The sequence below is a fragment of the Fistularia commersonii genome, chromosome 18, assembly GCF_037954325.1.
Source record: "Fistularia commersonii isolate RoL2024-O1a breed Wild chromosome 18, RoL_Fcom_v1.0, whole genome shotgun sequence".
Taxonomy (NCBI): Eukaryota; Metazoa; Chordata; class Actinopteri; order Syngnathiformes; family Fistulariidae; genus Fistularia; species Fistularia commersonii.
The window spans coordinates 3,984,314-3,996,314 of NC_141301.1; the positions used below are offsets into that span (position 1 = coordinate 3,984,314).

The 12,001-nt window shown below is 41.5% G+C and overlaps 1 protein-coding gene across 1 annotated transcript in view; it reads right to left on the minus strand.

Annotated features, from left to right (window-relative positions):
- Positions 1-1,357: 1,357 nt before the first annotated feature.
- nbeab (neurobeachin b) overlaps positions 1,358-12,001 on the minus strand; it is a 141,054-nt gene continuing 130,410 nt past the window's right edge. Inside the window, exons 30-32 of the mRNA XM_086164077.1 lie at positions 11,783-11,979; positions 6,800-6,951; positions 1,358-4,612 (exon numbers count right to left, since the gene is read on the minus strand). Coding sequence (XP_086020203.1) covers positions 4,522-4,612; positions 6,800-6,951; positions 11,783-11,979 — 440 coding nt within the window. The 3' untranslated portion in view covers positions 1,358-4,521. The remainder of the gene's footprint in view (positions 4,613-6,799; positions 6,952-11,782; positions 11,980-12,001) is intronic.

Sequence of the window (12,001 nt, forward strand, 5' to 3'; positions counted from 1 at the left end):
GAACAAAAATGGTGACCTGTTGAAGTAGTTTCAAAATAAACTATTTTATTCGCTTTCTAGTAATTAGCGGGATTAAAGGTGTAGACAATAATTAATTTCAGTGGAAAGGAAAAATATTATTGCACATTTTGAATATTATTCAAATTATTCAAATTACTTGAGACAAAGAGAGTTCATAGTTAAGATAATTAGCTAGAAAAAATTAATAACTGAGATAAATAAAAAAAAAAGAAAAATAATGCTTTGTGTTTATTCGTAAAAGTAAGATCCTCATGATGACGCACACTTCCACACAAACCTAGAAAATGCAAGCACTTTACTTGGTATCTGGTTGTACGGCGACGCTGTATCCACTTTAACCGACGCTAAGCCTTTTAAGTTCAAATGTCGTACATGTGGGAGACTAATGCATTGTGTTTTGCTGCAACCTCAGGGAAAACAGGCACGCAACACAACAGCATTAGAAGTGTATTTAAGGGATTAAGTTAAAGCTAAAACAAGCGCATTAGGGAACTCTAGAGACCAGACTGCTGCTAATTAGCTTAGCATATTGAACGGTGGTCAATCCTCCGCACCAAAGCGCGAGACGTCGATGGGTGTATTCACTAGGTTTAAAAAAATATAACAATTTTAATTTTTAACTTAACCTTCTACTGAAAGAGGGGCATCCGTCCCAGAAAGCAAGGCTGTATTTATATGGCACACATTATTTTGACAATGAATGTCAAAATAAAGTATTTCAGGAGGACAAGGGCAGGACTAAGACTCAGTAATCTGATGTAGCAATATTGCACGATAGCATTTGCTTCGCTAACAAGCTAGTGAGATTTCATGGCAAAATGTGTTCTTTCTAAGCTAACAGATGTAATTTTGTTGTTTTGAGTAGACTGATGCTCTCGAAGCACACCCGATTTCTGATAGGAACCTTTGAACTTTGAGTTAATGGCGATAAAAACTAATGCTAGCTTGCGGTGCAAGATAGTACAGGATGTTTATGGAGGAGACGACCGCTTTAGAAAGAAGATCCCCGTGAAGCATTGCACCGCAAAACCGGATGTATATTGTGCCATCCATCATCTGAGCTGTATCTATTAGGGCTCAACCTAATGGAAGAAACTAATTTCACACCTCCCCAACCTCATTCTTGTGGCCACCACCTAGATTGTGACTGAAAATGAGGGTTGGGACGTTCAGAGCTTTACTTCTAGCTTTTCAAAAGGCCCCGTGTAGCACCTGCGTCGATGATACACCCGTCCACGTGTCCCAGTCACGATCCATCTTATCCTCACTCACAAAACAGGCCACGAGATTGTTTGGGCAGAGTGTTCCACGTTTTTTTTTTTTTTTAGCAGGGATCGAGGGCCGCCGAGATGCCTGACGCCCCCCTCGGCCGTTTTCAACTCCTCTCCAAGCCGCTCGACAGGTTAGAGGAGGTCGCGGCGCGATGAGAACGTCCACCGAAGTCTCGGCGTGAACTTGAGGTCCCCCCTCCTCCTTAAAAAAGGACATTCTCCATTTCACGACCACCCCTTCAAATCGTGTCTGTGAAAACTATGAACGCAATAAGCGAGAAAGGAACAGCCTTGGTGGAGTCGAAAAACCTCTGGGCGGGTTTCCAGCGCCAGTAAAATACATGTAGACTGGATAAAATTTATTCCTCTTAAAAAATTCAGGGTTCAAATATTGGCCAAAAACTCATTTTGCACAAGCTCATAGGTAGGCTGAGCAGTATGCAATGTGATCCCCCCGTAGTTTGGCTCTTTAAATAAGGAAACAAGATTCTGGTACCATGCACACAACATTATCATCATTATGGTCAAAAAGGGTCACCATAATGGGTAAATAATAAATAGAATGGTAATGATAGGGAAAAAAAAGTAATAATAAAGCTAGTGATAACAATCACATGTTAAAATAAAATTTAGAATATTTAAGAATTTATTATTATTATTATATCAAAGTCAGATTAATTCCTATTATGATTATTATAGTTGATTTCTGGCAAAGACTTAACATCATATTAATGGGTACTGTCAATCAAGAGCATAGGGAATGGTTTAAATGAATGAATGAATTATTATTAATAGTATTAGTAATAGTTGTGGTAATAGTCATGGCAGTAGTAGGAGTAGTGGTATTTTTAAATTTGAAAATCTGCTTGTCACACCCTCAATGAATGCAACTAAATTTGAAAATAACAGTCACAGAAATAAAAATCTGTGATTGGCCAAACTAAATTTTGTTACCATCTAAAAATAAAGCCTATTCGAGCGAAAGAAAGTAAAGTAAAAATACGTGTTTGGGTGTTGTCGGCGCACCATTTACAACGCTTCCCTCTGAATGGGCTATAATGCAAGTCACATTTTACTTCAGCCGGTGTTACATAGGCCAATACACCCGGGGAGATGACTTGTACTGCTATAGACTCGCAAAGCACTAGTATATAAACAAAGAACAAAGAGCCCTGTGTGTCCTACATTGATTTAGTCACGGGGGCTACAACAATGTCAGCACTGGCTGCCGCGTATTGATTTTCTATTGGTTTTAGAATAGTTAATAGTCAGGGCCATGTTGGTTTACCGTTTGCTCTTTCCTCTTGCATAACTACATAATTATGTCACCATCCACAATTAGTTCTAAAGAAAAAAAAAAAAGTATTTATTTGGGCATGCTACCTGCATTTATGCACCTTATTTACACTGCCCGCTTTCCTTTTCACTGACAGGCAGTGAAAAGTCGCTGACCCCAACGCAAAGTCAATATTTTTCTGGCAGATGTCGGATACCTCTAACCTTAAATGACCCCAGTTCCAAAAAAAAAACAAACAAAAAAAAAAAAAAAAAACTGCTGATGACGTCAATGCTTACCCATAAAACGAAAGGCTCATTGGTCCAAATTTGTTAAGATGTTTAAAACTGACATTTTAACAGGCCGCACATTCTGTAGTTTTAACGTTTTTCCGCGCTTTCCATACGCTGTTGTGAGCATTTGCGGAAGCTATAATTTGCGGCGGCGTGGAACTGTATGCGGTTCAACTGGGATATTTTCTCGGTACTCGTATAATTTTATTTTAGATGAAATGAGTGAAAAAAAAAAGAAAAACGAGAAAAAAGGCAGAATAACCGAGAACAGCTCAGCAGTGCCGAAAATTACAGCTCTGGTAAAACTTAACATTATTATCCTCATGGACGGACAAGGCTTGATTGCAGGGCTGCTGCGCCGAATTAGCATTAATGAAAAATAGCAGGTTGGTCATACCCTGGCCCCGCTTTGCATTTACGTTCCAAAATACAGCAGGGGGATTTTTAAAAAATAACCCTAGACATCCCTGAAATAAAGTTTGGTATTAGGGGATTCCAGAACCGCCTGTGTTTACTTCACATCCATTACCGACAGCACTTCCCATCTCTTTAGCACGACGTGCATCCGGGTAATTTTGAGCGGGTAATTCTGTTGTGGTTCTTTTCAGAATCATCAGATTTTTAACCATTGTCCAACGTAAGATTCATTTATTTCCTTATATAGAAAACGCAGGATGAATAGTGTTTGAAATAAAATATTGTAGATATTGTAAATACCTGTAATTAGTATTATTCAATTTATCCACATCTTTGTCAGTGTAGCATAATAACACAGATGAGGCGTCATTCACCGATGGAAAAAAAAGATGCATAAGGCATTTTTTGATCAAACTCAATGCATGCTTGGATTTTAAATGCATTTGGACAAATGCTCTCAGGCAATTTTAACATTTACTCCCATTTTAAATCATAGCGAACCAGCAGAAAAGTAAAGTCGAAGGGGGTGAGAGTATCGGAATCTAATCAGGTGAAATTCAGTTGTGGATTTTTTTATTATTATTATTTATTATTATTATTAGGTGGCACTGGTGCAAGCTGTTGAGTACCCAACCCTGTTTGAAAAATGCATGTGTGATGGAAATGTTCGCGACAAAATGGCGGCTAGTAGATACATTGAAATCTCTCTTGTCCTTGACCTGGAAAAAAAAAACAAAAAAAAAAACAAAAAAAAAACAAAAAGAAAAACACTTTACACTTTACAGGCTTTCCTCTTTTTGCTATAAAATTGTCCCAGGTGAGTAAATCTGCTATACAAATTTATAAATGTTCTCATCACTGGATTTATTGTTTTCGAAATTTCACAGTTTAACTTACAGGCTCACATTGGGTGCTTTTTTTTTTTTTTTTTTTTTTTTTCCTTCTTCTTCTTTACTTCAACATGTAAATGGATTGACCGGAGGTAAATCCCCTCTCACGCCAAATCCCTCCCCGCCGCCGCCGCTCAGGTAAAGAAAGACATGAAAGCTGATGGAAAACACGTCAAGATTGTCCAGCCGCGGGGGAGTAAAGGAAGCAATGTCACCTCCGAGGCCAGATGAAGACTTGTAAACACGCCTTGCTTCATCACGCTGATGCTACGCAGCCCGTTGGCTGAAAATATTCCGATCGACGGTCGGTCGGCGTCCACCCGGCAGGCGCTCTGCGGCGGGAACCTTCCCCCTCAGTATTTGTTTCGATGCTCGTAATGCCACCGGTTGAAGTCTATGTTAAAAGCAACGATACTTCCAGAGGCCATCCCAGTGATCAAGGTCCTGGAGGGCAACACAGAGACATTTCAAGCATATCTTGAATTCCCTTAAACATCCATCTTTTTTTTTTTTCCTCATGCACAATCATCCGTAATTACATTTTTTGCATTGTCCGTTAAGTGGTGTGTTAAAATGGCCGTGAGTGAATGAATCGCGGGGGAGACGATGTGGGTGCGCGACAGTAAATTACCGGGGTTCTTCCGACAGCTCAACTGCACCAGTGACTTTGTCACCCCTTTGGCCTTAACGTCCGCAGCTGACTGGTATGTAGGAAAAGCAGCTGATTTCACAGGGTCAACTTATAGTACTACACCCTGAGGGCATGAATGCTCAAGGACAATGAACAGAGCTGCGGCAGAATGTCTCTCTGTAACTTACTGATGTAGTAGTTGAAGTGTTCATTTGTGAAGAGAGACAGCAGTCATACGCACACACACGTGCGTGCATAGACATTTATACGTAGATGCATATTTATACATACATATACACATGTATGCAAATGTATATATACACATACATATGTTTTAATATGTGCTGTGTGTATATATATATATAAACAAATACTATACATATATGTGCTTAAGTAGATGTATATATACACAATCAATACAGTACATGCAAACACACGCGCGTGCATAGACATTTATACATAGACGCATATTTATGTATACATAAGTATACACATGTATACAAATGTATATATACACATACATATGTTTAAATATGTTCTGTGTGTGTATATATAATAAACAAATAGTATACATATATGTGCATAGGTAGATGTATATATACACAATCAATACAGTACATGCAAACACACACACGCGTGCATAGACATACAGACATTTATACATAGATGCATACTTATACATATGTATACAAATGAATGCAAATGTATATATACACACATACATGTGTTTAAATATGTGCTGTGTGTATGCATAAACATATACTATACATATATGTGCATATGTTTATATGTATATACACACAATCATTACACACACACACACACACACACACACACACACACACACACACACACACATTTCTACATGGATGTATACTTATACATACATAAGTATACAAATGAATGCAAATGCATATAAACACATACATATGATTAGAATATGTGCTGTGTGTGTGTTTGTATAAGCACATATACTATACATATATATGTGCGTTATATGTGCGTAAACACAGTCAATACAGTACACACACATACAGTGCACACACACACGTAACAAGTTATCACTATCCCTTTGGTACAAGGGACATTACAGCTTTCCTGTGAATTAATGAATAACAATTGTTTTCTAGAATTGACTGTTTTTTTTCATAAGTAGAATTGATTGAGTAGTCAAGGTATATTACATAATTATTTTTTTTTTACAAAAATCTGTAATGTTGCTTTATATAGTAAACGGCCGCCCATGGACTTCTCACTTTTACCAGGCTTTGCTTTGTTCCCAACGGAGCCACAGGGCGAATTTGTTTGAGAAATGGGCCGCTGTTTTGGGCAGGACTCGTGAGAGCTCAGGGGAATTTGGCCCTGAGGGGGAATTTGGCCGGGTGTTACGGAGAGCAGCCTGAACGTTCGAACTCTGTAAACTGTCTTGGCTGCCGGGGTCAAATGGCAATGTCGGGCTCATGGCCCCCGGAGCCAATGTTCCGCTATTCCGGGGGCACCCATTACGCCCGTGACTCCTGAACGATCTTGGAAAATGGAAAACAAAGAAAAACACACAACAACCCTGCCCACAGAGATGGCGTATGCAAAAGTGTGTAATTCATAACTATAAAATATTAGTCCCTCTGGGGAGGAAATATTCCATTTAAAAGAAATGGATTAGCTGAGACGATCACCGAGAGGTAAACAAACCGCGCGTCTTTCATTTTCCAGCCCCTTGCAATATTTTAGACATGTGGGAATGATTTAACGGGAGCGTAAAGACAAACACACAACCGATTCACATACGGCAGCTCATTACGACACAAATTCTATTCACACACACACACACACACCGACTACACACAGAAATATACACAGTTGACCGTGCCTCGCAATTAGTGTAATTCAGATCGTTAAATAATGTTATTTCCGTGTATCCATTTATACTCTGCGGGTGGATCTGACAGAGGGAATCAATACGACACTACAGGAAATCAATAACAACTGCCTGCTCTGACCTTTGATCGTGCGATAAGTCCATGGCTCGGATGCCGGCGTCGCAGCCCGGGTAGATATACAGCTGTTTGAAGTCACACGCCTGCCACACCTCCACCACGCCGTTGTCCCCTCCCGTCACCAGATTGTAGCCGTCGTTGCTCAGAAGGATGGCCTGCAGTAGGAACGGAGGGGCGTTTAGGTGAAGAACAGTTGATTTTCCTTCTCCCCATTCAATTATCGCAGGTTCAGATATTTGAGACTGGTGTTTATAGTCATTGTTTATCTGTAACGGCCTGTCCTGCGCTCAGGGTCGCGTGGCGGCTGCAGCCCATGCCAGCTGGAATCGGAAGACCAGTCGCCAGTCACGGGGCAACATATCAGTCAGCTTTATTGTAAATTACTAGATATACAGAGGAAAAGAGAAAACGTTTCTCACAATCCCACTTTAAACGGTATACTAAACAGTAAACGTTAATCTAGAAGGTATAAAATGCAAGCTGATACAAACTGCTGATAAGATGAAACCATGACAAACATTCGACAGGATGAAGACCGAAGTGTAAATAGGTGATATTTGAATATAAAGAGTAGCAGTTTTGTTTGTTTTTGTACAGTTTAGTGCAAAAGGTCAGAAAGAAATACCATAATGGTATGCGGTACAGTAGCAGCACAATTTATTTTGCTGTGACAGTGCAAAATAGCTCTCGTGCAACAAAAAAAAAGGTTATAGTGCGATGTATTGTTGACACGCGCTGCCATCTATTCACATAATAATTCACAACATATATAGAGACATTCAATTTCTTATTCTCTCAAACATCATATAGAGACATGTGACCATTCAGTCTCTCATTCAGGTGTTTTTAGGCAATGTAGCATTTTATCGGACAGTGGGAAGAGACCCACTCAGACATGAGAGACGATGCAAACTGCACACTGGAAGGCTTCCGGTCGGATTGAACCAGGAACCTTCTTGCAATGTGGAATCATCACTGTGCCACCCATGGTGTTTACTAAAACAACAACAATGCTATTAATGATAATAATAGACTATATGGCCCAAAGCATTCCCACCTGCCTTGACATGAACTTAAGTGACGTCCCATTCCTAATCCATAGGGTTCAATATGACGTCGGCCCACCCTTTGCAGCTATAACAGCCTCAACTCTTCTGGGAAGGCTGTTCGCAAGGTTCAGGAGGGTGTTCATGGGAATTTTCTTCCAGAAGCGCATTTGTGAGGTCACACACTGACGTTGGACGAGAAGGCCTGAGTCTCAGTCTCGGCTCTAATTCATCCCAAAGGGGTTCTATCAGGTTGAGGTGGAGCCAGTCAAGTTCATCCAACACTCTGTCATCCATGTCTTTATGGACCTTGCTTTGTGCACTGGCGCACAGTCATGTTGGAAAAGGAAGCTCCAAACACTTCCCACAAAGTTGGGAGCATTGGAATTGTCCAAAATGTCTCGGTATTTCTGAAGCTTTCAGAGTTCCTTTCACTGGATCTAAGGTGCCAAGCTCCTGAAAAACAAGCCCACATCAGAATCCCCCTTCAAACTTCACACTTGGCACAATGCAATTTTCCAAACCCAGACTCGTCCATCAGATCAAGCACGATTCGTCACTACAGAGAAAGCGTCTCCACTGCTCTAGAATCCAGTGGCAGCGTGCTTTCCGCCACTGCATCCGACGCTTTGCATTGCACTTGGTGATGCCTGGCTTGGATGGAGCTGCTCGGCCATGAAAACTCATTCTATGAAGCTCTCCAACTCTGTTCTTGAGCTAATTTGAAGGCCTCGTGAAGTTTGGAGGCCTGTAGCCATTGACTCTGCAGGAAGTTGACGAACTCTTCGCAACTCAGCACCTGCTGACCCCGCTCCGTCAGTTTACGTGGCCTACCACTTCTTGGCTGAGTTGCTGTCGTTCCCAAACACTTATATGTTCTTATTAAACAGCTGACTGTGGAAATATTTAGGAGTGAGGAAATTTCACGACTGCATTTGTTGCACAGGTGGCATTCTATCACAGTTCATTGCTGAAATTTACTGATTTTCTGAGAGCGACCCGCTCTTTTGTAAAAACAGTCTGCGTACCTAGGTGCTTGATTTTATACACCTGTGGCCACAAATGTGATCGGAATCAGGTGTTCCGATCACATTTGTGTTGGAACACATTTGGATTGGTATACTTTTGAGCATGTAGTGTATAAGCGCATGAAGAACCCTGGAATTTTTATGAGTGTGAATGGTTGTGAATGAGTGAATGGTTGTCTGACAGATGGATGGATGTTTATAAATCACATTTCATTCATGTGCAGTTGAAACAAGAAGAGGTAAGAATAGGACACAATGCAATAAAAAAAATCATTAATTCATGTATTGTCTCTTTGACCTACCATGTAGTCAGGGATATGGTGGCCTTAGGTGAGATTTCCAATTAACCTATTGCATGTTTTTGGACTGGTTTGGATTTGTTTCAGGCTGAATTTTAAGGTGCATCAGCAAAAAAAAAAAAAAAAAAAAAACGCAAGACAGTTTTAAAACATTAACGGTCCTGCTCAGGGATTCCAATCAGAGTTGAGAAGAAATTAGAAAATGAAAAGGCAAAACATCAGTGTCAAATTTTACTTTGCTGATAAAATGAAATAAACACACTAACAGACCAACATTAGTACGTCAGACTGTATGAAAATGTTTTGAAATCAATTTATTGCTTATTTTGGAGGCTGTCATTTGCAGAGCCACTGGACTGCAGTGGGTCATTCTGAGCGGCTTATAATTCCAACTATTTTGTCAGCTCTCGCACAAATCGATGGGGAGACAGTAGATCACGTCAAACTATTACTCACTACACTTCAAAAGCAGACAGAAAATAGAAGTTGTAAATGAATAAGTAGGTAAATAAATACATACATACATACAAGCATGTGTCAATACATGTGTGCATACATGTCGAAGGATTCAAGCATCTAGCTAATCATTAAATGTTAGAAATGGTCAACCAGCCTTGAAACTGAAAAAATCCATAAATCTTCTCTTTGGCCTTCCTCTAGACCTGCTGCCTGGCAGTTCCAACTTCAGCATCCTTCTCCGCAGATCTTCACCATCCCTCTGCTATCCATGTCCAAACCAACAACTTTGTTTCCAGCTCTGCTTCCTGTCTTTCCTTCATGTCACTGTTTTAAACCTGACAACATTACTGGATCCACCACTGCAAATTTTCCTTTCACCCCCTTGAACACATTCAAGGGGGCATCTTCTCCATGCTCTCCATTGCCGTGGACTGTTGACCCTCAAAGCTCCGCTTGGGTCCTTCTCATTCGCACACATATGTAATGTCTTGCTGCGGCTAACATTCATTCCTCTCCTTTCCAGAGCATACCTTCACCTATCTTGATGTCCCTCCACCTCCTCAATGCTCTCACTACACATCACAGTGTCATCTGCAAAACTTTTTACTCCAATTTGAGCCCATGAAGTATACTCGGCCAAAAATATTCTGTTTAATTGCCTTTCTTACAGCTTCTGCGCTACATGTTTATTGACAATGCTAATTTAGACTAGCTCATAGCTTAAAAGATCGTTTGCGAGGGAGGTACAGTAGCTTTTCAGTGATTTGAAGGCTATCGGTTTATTCAGCAGCTCCTAATAAGGGCTGATTGATACAAAATGTCAACTACAAATACAGATTGAGCCTTCTGCATTGTCTGCGTAATTCTGTTTATTTTTGGGGGAGCTTGCTGATGGGTAACCGAATGCAGAAAACAAAGCAGTATCTTTATAAGTCTCGGGGGGGCAGTGTTACGCGGTATGTTAAGGTGAAAGGAACAAGAAGACAACATCCCATTAGCACTACCATGGAGAGGAATGCTAGGGAAAGTCTTCTTAAGCCTCTTTTGCAAGCTCTACCGCTATCACTCTAGTCATCTCTCGTTTGGACTACTGCAACTCCCTCCTTGCCGGTGCCCCTGTGGTGACCATCAGGCCTCTGGAGCTTATTCAGAAAGCGGCAGCCCGCCTGGTGTTCAACCGTCCCAAATTCTCCCACACAACTCCCCTTCTTTTGTCCCTACACTGGCTCCCAGCAGTCGGCCGCATCAAGTTCAAGACCCAGGTGCTCGCCTACCGGGCAGTGAATGGGTCTTATTTCCAGGTTATGGTCGAGCCACATGTCCCTACCCGTCCCCTCCGATCTGCCACCTCTGGGCGACCGTCCACCCCATCACTCAGAGCCCCCGGCTGCCGATCGAACCGATCTCGGCTCTTCTCGGTCTCGGCTCTTCTCGGTCTCGGCTCCTCAGTGGTGGAACGAACTCCCGAAAAAAGGTCAGAACAGCGGGGTCGCTGCCCATCTTTCGCCGTGAGCTGAAAACATACCTCTTCACCAAGCACTACCCTACTAAACGCGCTTAGCCCCAAACACCCCCTGGAAAAAAAAAAAAAGGATGAATTCAATGTATGTACGCATACGGTTTTGAGATGGCTATTTGGTAGAGTGGTCACTTCTGACTTCCGACTACTGGTACTTCGGATCTTCGGTGACTGAAATGCACTTTTTGTAAGACGCTTTGGATAAAAGCGTCTGCCAGATGACTGTATCAACATATGTGTTATTGTCTGAAACTCTGAATTTTGGAGGTGAACTCTACGCTGCTCTCCGGTGGACTTGTTGCTTAACAACCATGGCAACGTAAGGCACATGTGGGCACTGATGTTTGACAACGTTTAAAGCGAACGTACCAATTTACAAACATATAGTTAGCATAAATAAGGCTTAAGACTGCTGAATGTCCTTGAGCAACACACTGTACCCCTGAAAAAGAAATAGCCTCTGTGCAATGAAGCTTCCAGTCACCGGTTTAACCCCTGAATTGGATAAATATGTAATGCTATTACCTTTCCAATATACTCTCCATTGCATATTAACGCCTGTTTCATGTTGAAGCCAGGCATCTAAATATGTTGTCAGAAGGCGCCTGGTGTCAAAAAACAAACAGTCAGCTCACCCGAGTGGAGTCATTGACCTCCATCTGTGCCAGCAGTTTGCCATTAATGCTGAAGTTGCAGAAATGCCCTCGTTCGTAGTAGATGATGCAGTGGCCTTCGCTGGACACTGTGATGAGCCGCGGATGGGCGTAGTTGTCCGGCCCCTCCAGAGCTCGGAGCAGATCTCCGGTGATGGTGTGGACAAGACATGGGCCCTCTGTGAAGCACACACAAATAAA